This window comes from Aquarana catesbeiana, linkage group LG07 (assembly GCF_042186555.1).
Source record: "Aquarana catesbeiana isolate 2022-GZ linkage group LG07, ASM4218655v1, whole genome shotgun sequence".
In the NCBI taxonomy this organism is placed as follows: Eukaryota; Metazoa; Chordata; class Amphibia; order Anura; family Ranidae; genus Aquarana; species Aquarana catesbeiana.
The window spans coordinates 112807799-112833036 of record NC_133330.1 but is presented as its reverse complement, the minus strand read 5'-3'; the positions used below and the strand labels follow the sequence as shown (position 1 = coordinate 112833036).

The following is a 25238-nucleotide window of genomic DNA, read 5'->3' as shown; positions in this document are numbered from 1 at the left end:
GGTAGAAGCGCTGACCACTAGTCCATTGGACTGAGCACAACCAATACATAGAAAATACATTTACTAGTGTTTGATGTTTTTAATTCTATACAATAATGTTTAGCAAATGAGCCATTAATATTAGGGAAACAACCATGCTCATGCTGATGTGGCATTGGCTATTATGAAAAATGTTTTAAAAAAATAGCGTGGGGGCCCCCCCACCCCCAAAATCAGGTCTGGCATAGATTTTAAGGGGAACGCCACGCCAAAATGAAAAATATTGGCGTAGGTTTCCCCCCAAAATCCATACCAGACCCCTATCCGAGCATGCAGCCTGGAGGTCAGGATGGGCGGTGGGGACGAGCGCCCCCCCCCCCCCTCCTTAACCATACCAGGCCACATGACCTCAATATGGGGACCAAAGCACCTTGTGTTCATGGGGACAGGGGCCTCTTCCTGAAAACCCTGGCCGGTGGTTGTCGGGCGGGGGGCTTATTAGAATCTGGAAGCCCTCTTTAACAAGGGGGCCCCCAGATCCTGCCCCCCCTTAAGTGAATGGGTATTGGGTACATCGTACCTCTACCCATTCACCCAAAAATACAAACCACAAGAGACAGTTTTTGACAAATCGTTTATTTAAAAAAATAAAAAGTGTCCCGCGATGTACATCCATAGTCAATCACGGCGCCCGACGGACCCAAAAATCAAAATGCCCCACATTGACGGGAGGGCTCCCGCCGTATGCCCTGTGAGCGCTATGACAGTTTTTATAGGCAAGAGCGGGGCCGCCCGGGTACGTCACCAGATAGCCCCGCCCCTTCTGACATATGACATGCCTATAAAAGAACTGTCAAAGCGTACAGAGCGCACACAGCTGGAGCCCTCCCATCGAGGCTGAGCGTTTTGATTTTTTCAAATTTTCGGGTCCATCGGGCACCGTGATTGACGATGGATGTAATGAAATTTGGGCGTTGAGTTCCCCTTAAAATCCATAAGACCCCTTTCACACTGGGGCGGTTTGCAGGCGGTATTGCGCTAAAAATACTGCCTGCAAACCGCCCCTAAACAGCCTCCGGTGTTTGTTCAGTGTGAAAGCCCGAGGGCTTTCACACTGAAGCGGTGCGCAGGCAGGGCGGTGAAAAAAGTCCTGCAAACCGCATTTTTGGAGCGGTGTATTCACCGCTCCTTCACCGCTCCTGCCCATTGAAATCAATGGGACAGCGCGGCTATACCGCGGCAATACCGCGGCTATAGCTGCGCTGTACGAGGGATTTTAACCCTTTTTCGGCCGCCAGCGGGGGTTAAAACTGCACCGCTAGCGGCCGAATACCGCTGCAAGAACGACGGTACAGCAGCGCTAAAAATAGCGCTGTTGTACCGCCGACGCCCCCACCGCCCCAGTGTGAAAGGGGCCTAACAGATTCAAAGGGCCTGGTATGGACTGGGGAGGGGGACCCCACGCCTTTTAAAAAAAAAAAAAATTCCCTACTAGCCAATGCCACATCAGCATGAGCATGGTTGTTTCCCTAATATTAATGGCTCATTTGCAAAACATTATTGTATAGAATTAAAAATATTAAGCACTAAATAATGTATTTTCTATGTATGGTTGTGCTCAGCCCAATAGGCTAGTGGTCTGCGCTTCTACCTTGAAGGACTCAGGCCTTGAAGGAGGGGTTCAAATTCCACAGAGGGTATCACCTACTAAAAAACTGCATTGGACTCAGCAGCATATGCTTTTTTTCAAATTTGGGAATGGAGTTCCCCTTAAAATCCATGCCAGACTCAAAGATCCTGGTATGGATTGGGAAGGTGGGGGGAGACAGAGCCATGTGGCCTGCCCGAGGGCTTTCACACTGAAGCGGTGCGCAGGCAGGGCGGTGAAAAAAGTCCTGCAAACCGCATTTTTGGAGCGGTGTATTCACCGCGCCTTCACCGCTCCTGCCCATTGAAATCAATGGGACAGCGCGGCTATACCACGGCAATACCGCGGCTATAGCTGCGCTGTACGAGGGATTTTAACCCTTTTTCGGCCGCCAGCGAGGGTTAAAACCGCACTGCTAGCGGCCGAATACCGCTGCAAGAACGACGGTACAGCAGCGCTAAAAATAGCGCTGTTGTACCGCCGACGCCCCCACCGCCCCAGTGTGAAAGGGGCCTAACAGACTCAAAGGGCCTGGTATGGACTGGAGAGGGGGACCCCACGCCTTTTAAAAAAAAAAAAAAATTCCCTACTAGCCAATGCCACATCAGCATGAGCATGGTTGTTTCCCTAATATTAATGGCTCATTTGCAAAACATTATTGTATAGAATTAAAAATATTAAGCACTAAATAATGTATTTTCTATGTATGGTTGTGCTCAGCCCAATAGGCTAGTGGTCTGCGCTTCTACCTTGAAGGACTCAGGCCTTGAAGGAGGGGTTCAAATTCCACAGAGGGTATCACCTACTAAAAAACTGCATTGGACTCAGCAGCATATGCTTTTTTTCAAATTTGGGAATGGAGTTCCCCTTAAAATCCATGCCAGACTCAAAGATCCTGGTATGGATTGGGAAGGTGGGGGGAGACAGAGCCATGTGGCCTGCTTGTTTTGTGGTTATATTGCCAGAAATGGCTTGCAGCCAGGGAAAACGATTCAAATTTAATTTTTTGGTGTTTAAATATGTCGTCATTGCTGCAGCAGGTTCGAGATTTAGGACAAATGCAACACTTTACAGGCAGACGAAGGGGACCCCCCAGATACTCTTTTGAATCTAAAATTTTATTTTTCTGTTTTCACTTTAAACATCCTTCACCCCTTGGCACCTGCTTTTTAATGGGTTTGCCAATCTGAGAGGTGGGGCGGGGCTGCTGGCACTATTACATGCAAATATGCATCCACTCTGTGCCAGGGCCCAGCTACCGTGAGGCCACATATTTGCATGTGCTCTGCGCCAACTGTTTACAATCACTGCTCCTTTAAAAACAAGCTTAGACCATATATACATACAGTGTATTTACAGGAACATGTACAAATGCAGGAAGTCTAATGTGCAGAGAAAGAGGCAGTGATGTGTGTGCATGTCCAGGAAGTGAATGTGAGCGAAGGATCACTACACATAACAGTCTCTCTCTGCCCCCCACAATAAATTAAGCTAACTAGCACATCCCCCTAACCCAGGGAACAAGACACCGCCCACACTTACCTTGCATATCAGCAGCAGCTCTTCTCGTAAAAGGAGTGACCCTGCCATGTTAGAGGCTGAGCAGTAGTACACTTCCTGGAGGCATGTGCATGCCCTTTCCCCTTTGATTATGCATTTCCAGGTCAAAAAACAGCCCGTGTGAATAAATATGCGCACTCGCGAATGAAAATTCACATCTGCGAATTAGAGTTACAGCGACACAATTTTTTTTTGCTTCTTAGAGAGAATTCACATTTATTTGCCAGATTTCATGGTATGCCTAGTCCACAAAAGAATTACTAGAGTTCTGAAATTCATCTTTGGAGCAGGATTGTTTTTTTTTTTTTTTTGGGGGGGGGTCTACCCCCCCCAAAAAATATACTTGGGCCAAAAAATAAATAAAAGGCATGGAAATGATGCTCCAGCATTTGACAATATAGTTAGAAGGGCCCTGCTCAAAAGAGCTTACAATCTACAAGGATAGGACACTAAAAATTAGACACATTAAACAAATCACATTAGAAAAGCAGGGATAACAAATCAAGCTAATAACTATGACAAACATTTTTTGAGGATCAGAACTTGTCACCCCAAACCCCTAAAAAGTTAAAGTGCAGGATTAAAAGCAAAAACAGATAAAATTATTACAAACTCAAAAAAGGCAGCGCCTTTGGAATTAGCATGAAGCTTCATTTTCATCTAAACCATTACATAAACTAGATTAACATTTATGCCGCGTACACACAGCCGGACTTGCCAACGGGCTAAACTCTGTCTGCATTTCCGACAGAAAGATATAGAATATGTTCTATATCTGAGTCCATCGGAAATGCCGACAGAAAAAGTCCAATGGGGCATACACACGGTTGGAAGCTCCCATCGGACTTTTTCTGTCGGTAAGTCCAGCCGTGTGTAGGCGGCATAACAGTTGCAAATCTAACATGTGAGAATTAGAAGTAGCGAACAAGATAAAAGTCTGCTGAGGCACAAAAACACGTGGTCAGAATGGACAAAGACACAATTTGGAAACCATGCCCACAAAGACACACTTTTGAGGGCCTTAATGCAAAACTATACCAGCAAACACATAAAGCAATCACCAAAACCCAAAGCTTTAGTGGGGTGTAGGTCAGGCATTAGGTGCACACACTCTCTTTTCTCCTCCTCCTCCCCCTATAACCAATATAAGCACTGCAAACAAAGATTCGGGCCCCTTGTCAGGCCAAACAACTGCCACAACTGCAGGCCTTTATATAACCTAGATAGAATTGCTAGAAGACCCACCCAGTAAAGGACACACCCACCAGTGTAATTGTTTCTGTCTCTTCATGTATGCTTCAAGTGCTCACACCTGTTCATCAGGAACACACTCTTTATAAATGAAAGAATGCATCGGCATATATATCTGTGCAGGCTAAACCTAAAAGGAACTCATGTCCAAGGCTCTGGCCATGATCAGTGATACTAAAAATCCAAACATTAAACTTGTACATTGTTGGGCACGTGGAGGGTACAAAACAGGAAATTACAACTTTGTGAGGGCTGCTTTACACAAATTGCTGACAAAGCGCATTCTTCGTTCATCAGCATACATTAAAATGTGTGCAGCATCACACCAGACTTTTACATCCATATCTAACCAATAATAATATAACAGGATATAACCAATATAAATCTGCCCTCCAAAAATACAATTCCAGTCTCCTCACTGCCAAGCAGACCTATTTTATCACTCTCATTAGCAACTTATCATCCCGTCCCCGTCAACTCTTCTCTACCTCGGCTTCCACCCGCCAACTCACTCACTGCCCATGAGATCGCCAATCGCTTCAAACAGAAGATTGATACAATTTGCGAGGAGATCTCTACTGTTCAGATATTCTCCACGCTTTACGCTTCATGCCCACAGGTACAATCATTACTTCCCTCTTTCAACCCCACCACTATAGACGAGGTTACTAAACTACTTACTAACTTCCACCTTACCACCTGCCCTCTAGATCCTGTTCCTTTGCAAATGCTACGTTCACCCTCTGGCTCTATGCTACACTCTCTAACCCACATCTTCAATCTCTCCCTCTCTTCTGGCATCTTCCCCAACTCTCTAAAACATGCACTTGTCAGACCCATACTTAAAAAGCCCTCACTGGACCCATCCAATCTTAACAACCTACACCCCATCTCCTTGCTCCCCTTCTTATCCAAACTCCTTGAACGTCTGGTCTACAACCGACTGAGCGTCCATCTCACTGATAATAGCCTTCTTGATCTCCTTCAGTCTGGATTTCATCCTCAACACTCCATAGAAACTGCTCTCCTAAAACTAACAAAGGATCTACTAATGGCCAAAACCAATCAACGCTATTCTGTACTCCTACTCCTGGATCTCTCTGCTGCCTTTGATATGGTTGACCACCCCCTCCTCCTCAAAAACGCCACGCCTTTGGTCTCAGTGACTGTACTCTTCGCTGGTTCTCTTCCTACTTATCCAACCGCACCTTTAGCATTTCTTACAACTCTACTTCCTCCTCTCCTATTCCTTTCTCTGTTGGGGTCCCCCAAGGTTCTGTTCTTGGACCTCTCCTATTTTCAATCTACACCTCCTCCCTGGGTCAGCTGATAGCCTCCCATGGCTTCCAATACCACCTCTACGCTGACGACGCCCAAATCTATTTCTCTACTCCTCAGCTCAATCCCTCTCTCTCCTCACGTATCACTAATTTACACTAAACTAACAGATATATCAGTCTGGATGCCACACCACTTCCTCAAACTCAATCTATCCAAAACCAAGCTTATAATTTTTTCTCCCCCATATGCCCCTTCCCCTGATCTCTCTGTCAAAATCGATGGCACAACTATAAGCTCATCTCCACATGTCAAGGGTCTAGGTGTAGTCCTCTCCTTTAAGTACCACGTCCAATCACTGTCCAAATCTTGCCGCCTCAACCTCCACAACATCTCCAAATTACACCCCTTTCTAACCAATGACACAACAAAGCTCTTAATTCACTCGCTGGTCATCTCTCGCCTCGACTACTGCAACTCCCTTCTCATTGGCTTACCTCTACTTAATATCGCCTCTTCAATCCATCATGAATGCTGCTGCCAGACTCATCCACCTTACCAATCGCTCTGTGTCTGCTACCCCTCTCTGTCAATCCCTCCACTGGTTTTCACTCACCCAACAAATTAAATTCAAAATACTAACTACGTACAAAGCAATCCACAATTTAGCCCCAGTTAGATCACTAGCCTAGTCTCTAAATACCAACCTACTCGTTCTTTCTCTTCGTTCCTCTCAAGACCTCCTGCTCTCTAGCTCCCTTGTCACCTCCTCCCATGCTCGCCTCCAGGACTTTTCCAAAGCATCTCCAATCCTATGAAATGCCTTACCCCAATCTGTCCGCTTATCTCCTACTCTATTAGCTTTTAGACGATCCCTGAAAACCCCTCTCTTCAGAGAAGCGTACCCTACCCACACCTAACAACCTTTTTTTTAATTTTCTCCATCAGCTCACCCCCCCCCCCGTTATTACCTTTTGTTTCCACTTGACCCTCCCTTCTAGATTGTAAGCTCTAACAAGCAGGGCGCTTTGATCCCTCATGTTGTAAAGAGCTGCGCATACTGTTGGTGCTATATAAATCCTGTATAATAATAATAAACACAGTTCTTGATTTGGTGCAAATTTATAATTTATTGATTTATAATGTCATTTCTTGGGTTTCCACGTTTTGAAGGCTGGTTATGGCTGATTACTGTCAGCATGCTGCTGGAGCAGTGTTTCTCAACTCCAGTTCTCAAGGCTCACCAACAGGTCATGTTTTCAGGAATTCCCTCAGATGAAACGGCTGTGGTAATTACTAAGGGAGTGAAACTGATTAAATCACCTGTGCAAAATAATGGTGAGCCTGAAAACATGACCTGTTGGGGCACCTTGAGGACTGGAGTTGAGAAACACTGTGCTCAATATTGGTTGATAAGAGGCTGCAATTAGTGCTGGTGGGGAAATGTTAATGCTGATTATTATCCTTGCCCATGGAAAACATATGACTCGATTTGCAATGGTAGTGGAACCCTCCTACACATATATACACATAAATACTGCATTTCTTTGGACATATTCCTATAGGTGGTGGAATGACGTCAGTTAGGAGTTAAGCTTCTTGATTTATTCTGTGATATTAGGTGGTTCTTGGTGTGTGAGTGTAGAATAGTGATGTTACCCTCTGAATTTTGGGAATGACATTTTGATTTCTGATGTTGGTACACATCACATTTTCTTTATCGTACTTCATGGGACACAGAGCCTTAAGTAATTACTTAATGGGTTATAGGCCACCTTCAGGTGTTGACACTGGTAAACCCAATCAAAGGAAGTTTACTCCCTATATAACCCCTCCTCCTTCCAGGCGCACATCAGTTTTTTTCGCCAGTGTCTAAGGTGTTGGTCACAAGTGAAGAAGTGCTCTGAAGAGCTCCCGGAGGGATCCTCCATAAAAAGAAGCCAGATCCATCCAAAGTGCCACTGAGGCCAAAGATAGATGGTACCTGGGACCTCGTATCCGAAGCACAAGGTTTTGCCTGTAATGCCTTTCTTTGTAGGGCTGGACCCCAGAAACCCAGGGTTTAGGTCTTTTTACATTACCTAATGCTTTCTGATGGGGTGCTTGTACATGGCCCAAGGCAGCTGGAACCCTGTTTTTAGGGACCCAGTCCTTGAAGGTTTGCTAAATGCAGCGCGCCGTGATAGGTGAAGGTTGGATTTTCTGTTAATTCAGCAAAATCCTGCGACGAGGATAAGGTAAGGGGAGAAACGTAGGTATTAAAAACATCTATGTATATCTTCCATTAAAGGAAAAAATGTTGTCATGCCTTAAAATCTCCACTAGATGGAGTCTATGCACATACCTTACTCTGTTGTCTTCACTGTTAGCTCAGTCCGTGTCTGGCTGCACAGCGCGTGGAGGGAGATTCGCAAGGTAAAAAGGAAATCTGCAAAAAATGTCTTTTTCTCCCCCTGATGGGACCAGAGTGTTAGGGGGACAGCAGCGCTGCACCCCCTTACATTACCCCCCCCCTGCCGTGGGGGATGCAGAGGTCCCGCTATTTTACTGCTAAAAGTTTGTTACTGTGGCTGTATTTTTTGCATGTCTGTGCCTCACTGCAGGAGATTCTGCCTCCCCTCCCCCCCCTCGTGTTGGGTCTGGAACCCAAAAAACGTCACGCTCAGGCGCAGAAAACATTTTTAAATAAAAAAGGGGGCGGAATTTTTTCCGAGGGGGCGGGGCCTAAACGCAGGTGCCGTGAATGTCCTCGAGGACGCACGTCAGGCTAAAAGTAGATAAATACAGCTGTGTCAGTCTCTCATCTGCTGATGAGGAGGAAACAAGCTGCCTGCACACAGGGACACACGAGCTGTGGGACACGTATGGGTTGCAAAAACTGGCATTCCTGATTCAGGAAGGACACTCTTTTTCCAGCACTAGCCTGAACTTTATAGCGGCTTTTAAAGTCATGACTATTTTCAGCGATTTAGTGCAAATTGTATAGCGCCTCTGTTTTTGTACTTAGGACTATGCCTGCCAAAAAAGACACCACAAAAGCCAAAAGAGTAAAGGTTTCACCCCCAGGCATTGGGATCTCGAGCTGTATTTCCACACTGTCATCCTCGCCTGAATAACAGTTATGGCAACTCAGGGTGAGCCATTGGAACAAATTGATGGTGCAGCTGCCTCTCACATCTAAGTACCTGTATAAGTGACTGAAGATGCCCTTTCCTCCTCCCTCCAGGGTCTGGAAGAAAGATTAGCGGCTTTAATCAAATGGATAGGAAGCGTACTAGGTCCCCTTCCCCCACTTCAGCTTTGCAAGGGGAACAGTGGACACACAATGAGGTGTTACTCTCAATTGATCAGGGAGTAAAGCAAACCGATGATTCCTCTGCAGAGGAAATAACGGTAGATGAACCTTTTTCAGCTTCTCAATCTGAGAAATTGCTGATACAATCTCTTACAGAAATGGTTCGTTTCACTTTCATGCAGCCTCTAACAGAGCCTCATGAAAACTCATGAAAACTCGGCCTCTTCCTTAGGTTCTTTAAAACCTTCCCATCCTTTGCATGCGTTTCCAGCACATGCATTACTAGAACAGCTTATTTTTGCTGAATGGGATCACCTGGATAAGCATTTTCTCCCTCCTAAGAGATTTTCAATTTTCTATCCTCTGAAGGAGAAATTCCCCAAAAAATGGAATGTACCAGCAATTAAAGCTGCGATTTCCAATGTGAATAATAACTTAACTTGTCCTGTAGACAATGCACAGATGCTTTAGGATCCAACAGACAAGAAGTTGGAATCCCTGCTAAAGTCTGCTTTTTCTATAGCAGGTGCCATCACCGCAGTCGCTGTGATAGGCGTCTGCCAGTCCCTAAAGGACCAATTTAAACAGGCCCTTAGAGAGCTTCCAACACAACAAGCTCGGGATTTGGCTGAACTACCTAAGGCATTATGTTTTGCGATAGATGCCATTAAAGATTCTATTCACCAGACATCCCGCCTTATGCTTGTACATATGCGTAGAATCCTGTGGTTGAAAAATTGGTCAGCTGAAACACCATGTAAAAACCTCCTAACTAAATAACTCCCCTTTCATGGGGAGCGACTATTTGGAGAAGACTTGGATAAATATATCAAGACAATTTTTAGTGGGAAAAGTACTCTTTTACCAGTCAAAAGAAAATATAAATGCCCTTCATTTAAACGGGCTCTTTCTCCTGCGCCAGGGGTTTCCGCCTCTAGGCAGTGGCGATGGCCTCCGCTGTCAAACTCTAGAGGAAAACCTCAGGGTCAGACCCAGGCTCAAAAGAAGCCCTGGGGTAGGAAATCTGCAGAACAGAATCCTAAAGCCTCATCATGAAGAGGCAACCCCCCTCACCAAGGTGGGGGGAAGACTTCTGCAATTTTCAGAAGTCTGGAAAAAGGAAATACAGGACAGATGGGTCATCTCCACGGTAACGCTGGGGTACAAGCTGGAATTTCGGGACTTTTCACCATCTCGTTTCCTGAGATCAAGCGTTCCCAAAGATCCAGAGAAGAAACAATCTCTGTTTCAGGCTCTTGACCGAATAATACAGATCCCCACAAAAGAGCAAGGTCTGGGGTTTTATTCAAATCTTTTCATGGTACCAAAACCAAATGGAGACGTCAGACCCATTCTAGATCTAAGAAGGCTAAATCAATTCCTGAAGATTAACTCCTTTTGCATGGAGACAATCAGGTTGGAGACAATCAGGTTGGTAGTTTCTATCCTTCTAGGAAGAGAACTTCTGGCGTCAATCGACATCAGGCATGCATATCTGCATGTCCCTATATTTCCTGCTCATCAAAAGTTTCTGCGGTTCGAGTTAGAACAGCAGCATTTCCAGTTTGTAGCCCTGCCCTTTGGGCTAGCCACAGCACCCCGGATGTTCACCAAGGTGCTAGCCCCACCTCTAGCCAGGTTAAGGGCACAGGGCATAACAGTCATAGCATACCTAGACGATCTGTTACATATAGATCAATCGGTGACTCGTTTGGAGCAAAGTGTACGCACCACAACCAACTATCTGAAAAGTTTGGGTTCGATTCTCAGCCTAGAGAAATCTTCCTTAATCCGCTAAAAAGGCTGGGGTACTTGGGTCTGATTTTAGACACAGCCCAGCAAAGGGTGTCCTTGCCTCAAGCAAAGATCAACTCCATAAGAGAGCTGGTGTGGAGGGTCAGGTCAAATGGCAATCCCTCCATTCACCTCTGCATGTGGTTGCTAGGAACCATGGTGGCTTCATTCGAAGCAGTTCCCTATGCCCAGTTCCATTCAAGACTGTTGCAAAACCGTATCCTGTCTGCTTGGAACAAAAAATTCAAGCTTTAGACTTGCCAATTCAGCTGTCCCCAAGAGTGGCCCAAAGCCTCACTTGGTGGTTATTAACCCAGAATCTGCTGAAAGGAAGATCCTTCAGACCAGTCATCTGGAAAGTGGTAACGACGGATGCCAGCCTTTCAGGCTGGGGAGCAGTACTAGAAAAGACAACTGTCCAAGGACAGTGGTCAAGAACCGAAAGAATCTTGCCCATGAATATCCTAGAAATTTGGGCAGTATGTCTAGCTCTAAATGCCTGGACTTTCAGGTTATGGGATTGTCCTGTCAGGATTCAATCCGACAATGCCACAGATGTGGCCTATATCAATCACCAAGGGGGCACCAAAGTCTCTCAGCACAGAGAGAGGTGAACCATATTCTAACTTGGGCAGAAAGAAGTGTTCCATGCCTTTCTGCAATCTTCATTCTGGGAGTAGAGAATTGGCAGGCGGATTACTTAAGTCACCAGCAGTTATTCCCAGGGGAATGGTCTCTTCACCCCTTTGCCAAAGATGGGGGACTCTGGACGTGGATCTTCTAGCATCCAGGTACAACACAAAGTTGGTCAACTTTGTGGCCAGAACAAGGGATCCATTCGCATGCAGAATGGATGCCTTGGTGACCCCATGGGATCAGTTCTCACTGATCTATGCATTCCCCCCTATTCAGTTGCTGCCTCGACTTCTTTGCAGGATCAAGCTGGAGAGAAAGCCGATAATTCTGGTGGCGCCAGCATGGCTCAGAAGGTCATGGTACGCAGAAATCGTAAAGATGGCAGTGGAGGGCCCATGATCCCTCCCACTACGGCCAGATCTGCTCTCTCAGGGACCGATATTCCATCCTTCCTTACGGTCTCTAAATTTAACGGCTTGGTTGTTAAAACCCAGATTCTAAAGAAACGTGGGCTTTCTGGGTCAGTTATCTCTACCCTGATAAATGCTAGGAAGCCAGCTTCCAGAACTATATATTATAGAGTCTGGAAGGCTTATGTTTCCTGGTGTGAATCCAAAGGTTGGCACCCTCGGAGATCGTAGGCAGAATTCTTGCCTTCCTACAATTAGGGGTAGAAATGAAATTGGCCTTAAGTACTATTCAAGTCTCAGCCAAGTGTCAGCTTTATCGGTCTTATTTCAAAGACCACTTGCTATTCATTCTTTAGTCCAGGGCGGCACAGTGGTGTAGTGGGTAGCACTCTCGCCTAGCAGTAAATAGGGTCGCTGGTTCGAATCCCAATCACGACACTACCTGCCTGGAGTTTGCATGTTCTCCCTGTGCCTGAGTGGGTTTCCTCAGGTTATTCCGGTTTCCTCCCACACTCCAAAGACATGCTGGTAGGTTAATTGGCTTCTGTACAAAATTGGCCCTAGTATATGAATGTGAGTTGGGGACCTTGGATTGTGGGCTCCTTGAGGGTAGGGTGCGATGTGAGTGTGTGATGTATGTGTGGAGCGCTTCTTAAATTGACGGCACTATATGGGTACCTTAAATAGGGATAATTGTTTTTTAAATCAAAAAAGGTTTTATTGAACATTCACATATTTTCCAACAATAATCAGCACTCAGTTTGCAATTACAGATACATTGTTATTTCGTATTCTATTCATGTACATGCATACAGTATTTATTTCAACTTGTCTATCAATCTACTGCATTTCTCCTGCAGGCAATAATTCACTTTTTCCCCATCTCCACCCCCCCGCCCGCACAGCTTATATTATACACACTGTCTTGCATCCCCTCGTTCCGTCTAAAGAGATTGTAGGAGCCTGGACATCACTAGCTCTCTCGGGCTTAAACCTGGTGTGTCTAGCCATTTGGACCAAATTCGGTCAAACCTACCCGGGCAACCCGTGTTGGTATATATATTTTTCCTTTATGAGGGTTTGTCCCATGTGTTCCACCCAGGAGCGACTGGTAGGTGGCCCCCCAGACTTCCAGCCCATGAGTATAAGTTTCCTGGCCTGGAATAGAGCTCTGGAGAACTCAACCCTGACCGATTCCTCAGGGATCTCCTCCTCCAGGACCCCCAGTATACAACACATAGGATCTGTGGGAACCTTCGTCTGAAATACCCCATTGAGCGTGCCCATCACTTCATTCCAGTACCGGTGGAGTTTCGGGCACCTCCATAGGAGGTGAATAAGGTCCCCTTCATGCTGTCGACAACGGGAAAATAGAGGGTCTGCTGCCCTGCCCATCTTAAACAACTTTTTCGGGGTGTAGTGCACTCTCAACTAAATAGGGATAATTGTAGACACGCACCCATGCTCACTCAAGTTTAACTGGATGGACTGGTGTCTTTTTTCAACCTTACTAACTATGTAAAAACAGCCATTTGGACGGATACGACATATTCCCCTATTGCTTCTAACAAGGAAGTTTGTATTTTTGGTTGTGTCATCTTCAGCAAGGAGGGTTTCAGAATTGGCTGCTCTTTCTTGTAAAGAGCCATATTTGATTTTTCATGAGGACAGAGTGGTGTTACGCCCTCGTCCAGGCTGTTTGCCAAAAGTAATTTCAGGTTTTCACCTGAACGAATATATTGTCCTGCCATTGTTTTTTCCAACACCATGTTCCAGGGAAGAAAGGTCACTACATTGTCTTGATGTGGTGAGAGCAGTTAAAATCTATTTAAAGAAAACTGCTCAGATTCGTAAGACTGATGTTTTATTGATTTTGCCAGAGGGTCCTAAGAAAGGACAGGCAGCGTCGAAATCCACTGTCGCTAAGTGGATTCGGCAAGCGATAATTCAAACTTATGATTTAAGGGGTAAAATTCCCCCGTTTCAAGTTAAGGCGCATTCTACCAGGTCGGTTAGTGCTTCTTGGGCAGTTTGCCGTCGGGCCTCCATGGCTCAGATCTGTAAGGCCGCAACATAGTCTTCAGTGCATACATTCACAAAATTTTATCAGGTGGATTTAAGGAGGTATGAGGATATCGCCTTCGGGCGCAGTGTGCTGCAAGCAGCAGTATAGATCCTCAAGTCTGGGTGTACCCTGCGGGTTGTTTCTCCCACACCTCAAGTGGCATTGCTATGGGACATCCCATTAAGTAATTACTTAGGCTCTGGGTCCCATGATGTACGATAAAAAATATAAGGTGTCTTTCCTAACCCCTCTTTTGGTGCACACCCGACATTTTTTTTTGGCATCTAATGTAGTCTGCTGACACAATCGGAGCGAATGCTTTCTGGGAGAATACTTGTTGATATATCAGGGCAGTGACAATGTCTTCAATAAACTTTAGAAAGGTGTTGGGTGTTTCCGTCGATTTTTGATAGATGATGAAAGAATTATACATGGTCAAATTAAAAAAGTAAATTGCGACTTTTTTATAGCAGAAGAAGGATTTTCGTGTTGATAAATAGGGCTGCAACATTTAATCTTTTAAATCCACCCCCCCCCCATGAATTTATTGTGCTTGTGGATACAGGAAGGCTTTCGAACAGGACCGCATCTTCTACGAAGTTCCAACGAGGTGTCATTATGGATGGCGGACATGATGTACACATCTTTCCTATCCCTCCACTTCACAGCCAACAGTTCCTCGTTCCTCAAGCTTGTCAATTCCCCCCTTTGTAGCGTTGTGGTGACTAGATTCTGTAGGAAGCCCTTTCTGTTTTTCCTTGCTGTACCGCAGGCCAAAGTATTTTTCAGGTAAAGGGGCAAACTGGTATAGTAATTGTCCATGTAAATGTGAAACCCTTTTGGAGTAGTGGGAATGCTAACTCCCAGACAATTTTTCTGCTTATTCCCATGTACGGAGGACACTCAGGGAGCTGGAGCTGGGAGTCTTTGCCTTCGTACATGCGGAATGAGTGCTCATATCCAGTGGAGCTTTCACGGAGCTTGTTGAACTTCGTCCCTGTACCTCGCCCTCTTACTGGTGATATACTGCTTTATTCCCAGCCGACCTGTGAAATGGACCAGGGATTCGTCCTCAGAGATATTCTTGTCAGGGATATAGATTTTGGCAAACCTCTTGGAGAAAAAAATCAATTAGGGGCGAATTTTGTATAATTTATCAAAGTCTGGGTGATTTTGAGGGGGGCACCATGAGTTATCATTGAAATACAGGAAGCACATTATAATTTCATATCGCGACCTGGACATGACAGATGAAAAAATTGGCATGTGGTGGATAGGGTGGGTCGACCAATATTTATGCAATTCATATTTTTTTTGTAAGCCCCATGTTGAGCGTTAGGCCTAAAAACAATTTAAGCTCCTCCACTGTTAGGGGTCTCCATTCAAAAGGGTGGGCATAGCTTAAGCTGGGGTTGTTTTCAATTAATTGTTGGGCAAAAAGATTGGTTTGGTCCACGATGCCTTGAACTAATTCGTCAGGGAAAAATAAATTTAAAAAATCAATTTTGGAAAAACCTTCAGTGTTGACCTGCACACTTGGCTGTGCTGTGAAAGGGGGGATCGTGGCAGACCCTGTGCTAGAAAGCAGCCACAATGGGTATGGAGAGCATCACCAGCGGGTTTTCTATGTACATAGACCATTTCCTTCAACCCCTTGCGCAACACCTCCCATCTTATATTAGAGATAGTACCCACCTATTGGAGATGCTTTCCTTCTACACCTGGGAACCCACCTACCAGTGGGTATCCTTGGACGTTACATCTCTATACACTTCCATCCCCCACGCAGTAGGCCTCAGAGCAGTAGAATATTTTCTCTCTGAGGACCCCCTCATCAATCCCAGGTAGGCACAGTACATCCTGGAGGCTACACAATTCTGTCTAGAACACAACTACTTTGAGTTTGACCACACCTTCTATCTACAAACTCAAGGCACTGCCATGGGTGCCAATTTTGCCCCAAGCTACGCCAACCTGACTATGGGCTACTGGGAACTACAATACATCTCACATAACAACCCTTTTGCCGCCCATATCATATATTATGGGCGCTACATCGATTATATCATTCTGATCTGGGAGGGCACATCAGAGAGTATAGAGTCCTTTGTCAAGCATTGCAACTGCAACTCCCTAGGGCTATCCTTCACCCATGTCATAGACCCTGAAAAACTAATCTTCTTGGACTTAGAACTTTTTCATAGTGAATCTGAAATACATGCTACAAACTGTCAAACCCACCGCTGGAAATTCCTATATTCACTACCAGAGCTGTCACCATCCAACATGAATCAACAACATACCGAAGAGCCAATTCCATAGAATTTGGCGGAATTCCACCAAGGACGAAGATTACCACATACAGGTTAAACTCCTTTCCAATAAATTTCAAGACAAAGGATACCCACCACATCTGGTACAAAAGGCCTTCCTCCAACAGGCAAAGAAACCTCCACCCAAACCCAAAACTTCAGATAATCCACAACCAACACGTTTCACTACCCAGTTTCATGATTGTCACAAGAAGATGGAGAACATCTTAGCCAAACATTGGTGCATCTTGCTTGGAGACCCCTTTCTAGGTTCTTCCCTCACCCAACTACCCAAGGTTTCATATCGTAGAGCAAAAAATATTAAAAGTAGGATAGCACCCAGTAAAATCCGTAAAGTCCCACTCACTCCAGCCTCACACATCCCCCTAATTCCATTAGTGGGAATGTACCAATGCCAGAAAAAATTATGCCTAACGTGCAAATTTGTTGACCATGGACAAAAAAACCTCACTGTTAAAGACAAAACGTACACCATAAAAGACTTTTATAATTGCTCCAGTGAATACGTGGTGTACTGCCTGACCTGCCCATGTGGTCTCTTTTATGTGGGCAGGACCATACGCCCCCTACGCCAACGTTTTGGCGAACACAGGTGTTTCATAGAAAAGGGCTGGGACAAACACAGTGTCCCTCTTCATTTTTTGAAGGAACACCAAAAATCTACCATGGGCCTCAGAGTCTGGGTCATCGAGGCCATGCCCAGAGGTCTTCCTGCTGTGGAACGTTTTAAATGCCTTTGTCAGCAGGAGGCCTACTGGATATATTCATTGGGTACTCTCTCGCCAGGGGGACTCAATGAAGAATTAGAAACACATTCTTTGTTGTAGTTTACTTCCCCCCCCCTTCCCCTCTCCAATACAACATAAAAATACCCCCATGGTCCTTTGCTGTCGTATCATCCAGTCACCTGAGGGACCGCTGTCCCCTCATGGACCCAGATAGCAACTCCACCGTTCTATATAACAACTTCACCCCCCCCCCCCCCACCCCCCCTTCCCTCATGTCCCCCCTTCCCTCATCCTCATAATGTGTATCCCAGTGCTTTTTAATTTCATTTTTTATTTTTATTTTTTTTATTTATTTATTTTTTTATTTCTATTTTTCATTGTTTTTTCCCATTTTTATTTTTATTTTTCATTTTATTTTTTAGTTTATATTTATTTTTATTTCATTTTATTTATTTTTTTTCCCACATTTTTTTCATCTTCTTAATAAATGTTTTAACTCTAATTCCACTTACTATTATCCTTATATTTATTAAACTTACCCCCAATTCATCATATTTTTAATTCTTTATACTTTACTTTCAACTTTTTTGTGCTTTTTGAAAGATTGTGGGTCTGCTGGCTGTTGTGGTTCCACAGCCACAGACCTCCAGCCCATACACCTTAACCCAATTAACCTAATTGCCTCCACTATATATTCAAGCTGCTCTCCTCCAGGGAGTAAAAAGGCCAGTAGAAGGAGTTGTGAGCCCCGAGCACGTAGCCTGTACTATCCCTGCATTATCCCCAACACCAGCCTGGACGTTTGCCGTGCATCAGTGACGTCATTTCCTCTTCCGCGCTCCAGAGTGGTCAGCGTGGAGCTTTCCATGCACTGGATGCAGCGGTTCAGCCTGTGTACAGACTCCACACCCAGACACCTGAAGGAATGAAATCCGAGCCGGAAACAAGATAACAGCACATCCCAGGACACTTTCCATCTCTAAGAAACACCTCCACCCTGCGAACCAGTAAGTGTAATTGTTACACTAACTTTTTGCATAAACAAGCTACCACAGTTGGCGCCTCCATACCCCTCCTTTTTTCAACATTGATTATCAACAGAGGTAATGGACACCCTCTGAGGATGGCTGCTTCCTCATTCTAGAATTTACCTGCCTTATTTTAATGTGCTATTATAGCTACCATTGTACTATTTACCTTAGACATCACATGTTGTGGAGCGCCGGAAACCCCCCCCCCCTTTTGTTACAATGGGTTTGCCAAGGCATCTGGAAGCTGGGTTTGGGCCCTAATTCTTTGGCGTGCAATTCCCACACTTGTACTGGGCCTTTCCTCCTGGGGTCTAGCAGCGCTTGTACTGGGTCTCTCCTCCTGGGGCCTAGCGCCATTGGCACTGCTGGTAGCTGACTGGTGTTCAGACCGTCTTCTTTTTGGATGGACTACTTCCTCCTCTGATTCGGATCCTGATGTGCTGCCTTTGACGGGCTCATATTCCGAACCGGAATCAGAACAGGGCGGTGTGAGCTCCCCGTTCCTCTCATCGGTCAGACTCAGAATTTGATAGGCCTCTTCTGGAGTGTATACCTTTCGGTATGACAGGTGACACTAATAGGCTGAACGTCAGGGACTAATGGGCTGCACCTTGGTAGTAATTGGCTGCAGACAGGTACTCCTGATGAGATCACGGGACAGGTACTTAGACAGGATGGATGGATGACAGGTACTCATTATTCAGGGGACAATCTGGGCACAGTAGTACATACAGTAATGTGTAACTCCCTATTCCTGCGATCTCCTCCTCACACTGGATCGGTGTGTGAGGAGAACCCAGCAACAGCTGTTACACTGGGGTTTGTTGACATTTGTGATCAGCTGTGATTGGACAAAAAAAAAACTTTTTTTTTTTTTTTTTTTGCTAGAAAATGACTTAGAACCCCCAAACATTATACATTTTTTTCCTAGCACCCTAGAGAATAAAATGGCTGTCGTTGCAATACTTTGTCACACCGTATTTGCGCAGCTTACAAACGCACTTTTTTTGGAAAAAATACACTTTTTTAAATTAAAAAATAAGACAACAGTAAAGTTAGCCCAATTTTTTTTTTTTTTATATTGTGAAAACGTTACACCGAGTAAATTGATACCCAACATGTCACTCTTCAAAATTGCGTCCGCTTGTGGAATGGCGACAAACTTTTACCCTTAAAAATCTCCATAGGCAACATTTAAAAAATTCTACCGGTTGCATGTTTTGAGTTACAGAGGAGTTCTAGGGCTAGAATTATAGCTCTTGCTCTACCGATCGCGGCGATACATCACGTGTGTGGTTTGAACACCATTTTCATATGCGGGCGCTACTCACGTATGCGTTCGCTTCTGCACGCGAGCTCGGCGGGACAGGGCGCATTTAAAAAATGTTTTTCTTATTTATTTTACCTTTTATTTTTTATTTTTACACTGTTCTTTTAACCACTTCATTACCCAGCCATAGTCAAATGACGTCCGCAGATGGGATCTCCCATCCTGGGCGGGCGTCATATGACGTCCTTGGCTTCCCGCCGCTACTGCCTATGGAGATTTTTAAATGTTTGTCGCCATTCCACACGTGGGCGCAATTTTGAAGCGTGACATTTTGGGTGTCAATTTACTTGGCGTAACATTATCTTTCACAATATAAAAAAAATGGGCTAGCTTTATTGTTGTCTTATTTTATAATTTAAAGAAGTGTATTTTTTCCAAAAAAAGTGCGCTTGTAAGACGGCAGCGCAAATATGGTATGACAGAAAGTATTGCAACGACCACCATTTTATTCTCAAGGGTGCTAGAAAAAAAATGTATAATGTTTGGGGGTTCTAAGTCATTTTCTAGCAAAAAAAAATGTTTTTAATTTGTAAACAACAAATCTCAGAAAGAGGCTCGATCCTGTGGTTAAAAAAAGAATTTAAATTATATATAGATCGGCCTAAAAATCTTACATTCTGGACACTAAATACCATTCTGGGTAAATAATTTTATTGTCTAATTGAGTGGTTGCAATTACTGTAATGCAGCCAGGCTGCATAATACAGTAATGGATATGATTTTCCTTTACTCTTTAACTGGTAAGTACTGCAGCAAGGGTTTAAAAAAGAACATATCAAAATGTTCACTCTCCTGCACTGTGCGGTAAGTCCCAACGTGTTATCAGATGCTTATCTTGACATGTTAGTATATGTGGATAATGCACACCTCACTGATTTCCAAAGACTGGGGAAGTCCAAATGAACTGAAAGCATAGAACAACACAGAGGCCTAGCGCATTATCCTCAGTACATGTTTTTATTTAATAAAATAGAGGTGAATATACTCACAGACCAGTACTTGTGTCATAGCATTATCATAAAATCATCTCCTTAAATACATATGCAAATGTTTTGTTACTTATACTTAAAATTCCAATAAAAATAATTTATTTTAAAAAAAAATCCAAAATGCGAAAATCCACAACACTTGTAGTCACATCGGCTAACGCATTTCAAAGTTTCCCTCCTCTTCAGAGCCTTGTTTAGATGTCTTGGTGTTGACAAGTAACTTTTCAGTCAGGATCAGTGCTTCTCTGTATAGTGCTGCTGTATCTACCTTTCTTGTTCTTTGTATCAAGGAAGGCTCTGAAAACGAGGGAAACCTTGAAATGCGTTAGCCGATGTGACTACAAGTTTTGTGGATTTTCGCATATGGATTTAAGCGGATGAGTTTATGATAATGCTATGACACTAGTCAGTAGTGTATTTAGGTTTTGTGCTGCTCTAGGCCTGACTAAACTCGTGCACCCCCTATTATAAATATGTAATTGGGGGCATGATAGGCCATGGGAGAGCTGGACTGCTGCTTTTTATGAGTAAGCTGCAGTCTCCAGATTGCTGCAGCATGGTCTTTTTAAAGCATAGAAGAACACAGAGGGCACATAGGCCTAGTGCATTATCCTCTATACATGTTTTTTTTTAAATAAAATAGAGGTGAATATACTCACAAACTAGTACTAGTGTCAACACTGTATCCTGGCCTAGGCCGACCAGGCCCAGGCCTGGGGCAGCACAGAAAGAGTCCCCGCTGGCTTGCGTTACACTGTTAGCGGACTGGGCTGAGAGGCAAATTAGTGTAGCGCCCCCATAAAGCGGCCACACTGCTTCCGGTATGCGGGCGGCCTGCATTCCGCAACTAATTTTGACTGTCCTATCATCCTGGACCACAAACCTTCCTCACTGTGCTATATGTTTTCTGCTGCACCATTGGAATGGTTATATCTTCTTAGTCCTCTCCATAAAATTATCAGAAATGTGTGCTATAGGCAACGCTTTTTTTTTTTTTTTCATTTTGGATAGAATAAGGGGGGTTATAGCCCCTGTCAGTTTATTTTTTAGCATCCCTGTCCCATTGCAAAGATTTCCCTTCACTTCCTGCCCCATAGCCAAACAGGAAGTTAGAGGAAATCTATGCAAATTAAGGGAATCTATCCCACCCCCCCCCAGCCCTCAGAACTAGTGTCCCCACTAGAAAATTTCAGGGTGGGTCTTAAACAGCAAGGGGTGTGGCCTTGACACAAAAGGGTGGGTCATATTTAAATTAGGGGGTGCACAAGTTTAGTCAGGCCTAGGGGGCGCTAGACTAATTTGCCTCTCAGCCCAGTCCGCCCAATAAGACTGGCGCTACACTAACAGTGTAATACAAGCCGGCGGGGACTCTTTCCGTGCTGCCCCCCTTGTTGGCCTAGGCCAGGATACAGCGTTGAACTAGTACTGGTTTGTGAGTATATTCACCTCTATTTTATTAAATAAAAACATGTATTGAGGATAACGCGCTAGGTTTAAATTGCACATCTATGAGGCTTTGAGCACAGGAGTGCCTAGGCACCCTCCCATGCACAGGGTGGCCTTGACGCATATTTTTCAGTAGGAATTCCAGACAAAAAGGTACATTTTTAAGGTACTGCTTAAGTACAACTAACATTTCAAAATGTTCCCTATAACATAGCAAACTTTCACTTTTTGTGTTCAGGTCCACTTTAAATATGTGATCCAGCTTTAATATTGTTGGCTATAGCGGAGTATTTGGAAAATAAAATTATGCTACTGAAATCTAATTTACAAAAATTAAACAAACTTACCTTGATGCCTTGTTTATGTATTTCAGGAAAAAGAGAAGAAACCGCTGAAGGAAGGTGTGCAGGACATGTTAGTTAAACACCATCTCTTCAGTTGGGACATTGATGGATGATGGTTCTCATCTTCTGCTGACCCTACAGAGCTTGATTAAACTTCATTCCTGCTGTGCACTTTTCTATTACTGTTCTACTGCCAAGGACTCTCAAGAAACTTGTTAATACACAAAACTCTGGATGTACACTCCAGTTTGAATGTAAAGGGAGAAATGCTAGACCACTTAGAAACACTGGGAAGAGATTGTGTCACACTTGATCTACTCTTTAATTCTGTTATTTTCATTTGGTCAGTTTGAGTTTGTCTGACATATAAGAGTGGATGTGCCATCGTCATATAGTTCTGTAGCTGTGTGTGTGTATATAAAATATATATAAATATATACAAGTGTATATTTTGAAACCAATATGCATACTTTGCTTTTTTAACACATACCGTACACACACACACGCACACATATTCCTACCTCTTGACATTTATTTTCACCACTGAACCACAACAGCTTTAAAAAAAGTGTACAGTATATGGTTTATGTACAGGGTTCATGTTAGTCACATGGTTGCTTCCAAAAATTACCCATCCACCATTGTTAATCTCTTTTCACCCCAATCACAGTACATTTACACAGACGGCACAGCCAGGCACCACTTAGTCCGCGTATGTTGCAGTGTACAGTGGGTATAGAAAAGAATCACCCCCTCTAAAATCACATTTTGTTACTTCGCATCCTGAAATGAAGGCAGACACAGTTTGTTTTATCCCGCTGCATTTACTCAGTGCAACTTATAACATCAAAAGATATAACACCAACGTGTCAGAAAAAAATAAGAGTTATACAAAAACAGAATCACTGAGTTGGAGAAAGGATCACCCCCTTGTGCCAGTATTTTTGTTTAACCACCTTTATTACAGCCTTTAGCCAGTTGGGATATGTCTCTACTAACTTTGCACATCTAGACTGCAATATTTGCCACTCTTCTTTGCAGAACTGCTCAAGTTCAGTTATATCTGATGGTGACCATTTGTAGAAGGCAGTCTTTAAGTTAATTCACAGATTTTCAATTGTGTTTAGGTCTGGGCTCTGACTAGGCCATGCAAGGATATTCATCTTTTTCTCCTTCAACCACTATGGTCATTTTTGCTGTGTGCTTTGGGTCATTGTGATGTTGGAAGGTAAACCTTATTCCTATTGACAGCTTTCTGGCAGAGAAATTCTCAAGAATTTGACAGTATTTTGCCCCATCCATTTTTCTTCTATCCTGACAAGTGCTCCAGTCCCTGCTGCAGAGAAACACCCCCATAACAGGATATTACCACCTCCATGCTTTACTCTAGAAATGGTGTTATTTGGATGGTGAGCTCTATTGGATTTTTTATGCCAGCCATATTGTATAATAATAATTCAGTTTTATCCTTATCTGACCATAACACTTTTTTCCATGTGGTCTCAGAATTTTCAAGGTGCGTTTTGGCAAAGCTCAGTCGTGACTGTATGCAGCCTTTCTTGAGGAGTTGTTTTTTTCTTGCAAACCTCCCATACAAGCCACATTTGGAGAATTTGTGATATTGTTGCCACATGGACACAATGACCACTCTGTCATGAATTCCTGCAACTGCTTCAGAGTTGCTGTGGGCCTCTTGGTAGCCTCTAACCAGTTTCCTCCTGGCTCTTTCATCCAGTTTGGAGCAACATCCTGATCCAGAGAGGGTCAGTGTTATACCAAATACCTTTCACTTCTTAATAATAGACTTCACTGTGCTTCTAGGCATTGATAAAGCCTTTGAAATTTTGTTGTATCCATCTCCTGACTTGTGCCTGTTCACAACTGTATCCCAGAGATCGTTTCTGTTTCAATCATTTTTTTACAGAAAAAATATAGAGTTACAAAATAGAAAACCAACTATAATATTATTGTTTACATCCAGCACATTATGAAAATATTGTTAGGAAGACTGGAACAGATATACTTTAAGTGCCGGTTCACACCAGTGCGCTCTGCAAGATCGCATGTGTTTCGCACCGCACTGCAAATAACATGCGATGTCCGTGCGATGCAATTTCAGCCATACAGATAGTATGGCTGATATTGCATCGCTTTCAGATCAAACTCGCACAGGGCCCTTTTTTTGGTCTGCACCAGAATTGGAACGCATAAGTGTTTACACCCTTGCGATCCGTCAGTTCGCAGTGCGATATGCAAGCTGAAATGGGGGTGTCATTAACATTGTATTGACACTCCCAGCAGTTCGCATATGGCAGTGTAAACTGCTGTGTGAGTCAGGTGCGACGCGGAACCCGCAGTGGATTTTCAGGGTTCCCGCATCGCACAAGTGTGAACCGAGCCTAAGTGAGGATTTTCATCCATCATAAAACTACACAATATGCAGCATTGTTGGTATATAAAAATAGAGGGAGAAAGGGGAAGGGAAGAGAAAAAGGAGAGGAGAAAAGAAGTAAAATCCCGGAGACATTCTGTTGAATTGTTGACTTATTCCACTTTTTTCTTGGTTTGCCATCTTCCACTTACATGATGGTGTAATGTATTTGGAGTTTATTTGTTGTATTTTTCCTAAAAATGTAATAAAATGTTAATGCAGAAAAAATTTTAAAAATCCCAGAGACCACCCATAGTTTGTTTGCATCACTTGCACTACCAGGGACTGAAATGCTCTTTTTATGCTTAGCTAATCAAAATGACCCCAGCTGATCACAGTTGAAAAACTGTGAATCTCTTCATTTTAGGCTGCAAAGCAGCAAAATGTGATTATTTTAAAGGGGGGGGGGGCATTATTTTGTACACCCATGTACTTTCCCTGCTGGACTGTGCTGTGATTGGACACAGCACAGGTTTGTCAGCAGATTTTAGCCAATGATTTTGGCTGAAACCTGCTGATTGACTGTGGCCAATAACAGCCCAGAATTCTGTTTCGACAAGACAAAGACAGCGATCTTTTGGTTTCTTCTCCCTGAAATCAACTCTGATTTTAGGGAGAAAAATCAGACAGATCTGTTAGTAAAAGCATTACACTTGTTAGGCACACAGTCCTGGAGAACTGGGCTGAATT

The 25238-nt window shown here is 43.9% G+C and overlaps 1 protein-coding gene across 7 annotated transcripts in view; it reads left to right on the top strand.

Moving 5' to 3' along the window:
- Nucleotides 1–22578, top strand: part of SGSM3 (small G protein signaling modulator 3) — a 746342-nt gene extending 723764 nt beyond the window's left edge. For all 7 annotated transcript variants that reach the window (XM_073592651.1, XM_073592650.1, XM_073592644.1 and 4 more), the window contains one exon: nt 22147–22578. In XM_073592651.1, the coding sequence (XP_073448752.1) occupies nt 22147–22168 (22 nt within the window). In that variant the 3' untranslated portion in view covers nt 22169–22578. The remainder of the gene's footprint in view (nt 1–22146) is intronic.
- Nucleotides 22579–25238: the final 2660 nt, after the last annotated feature.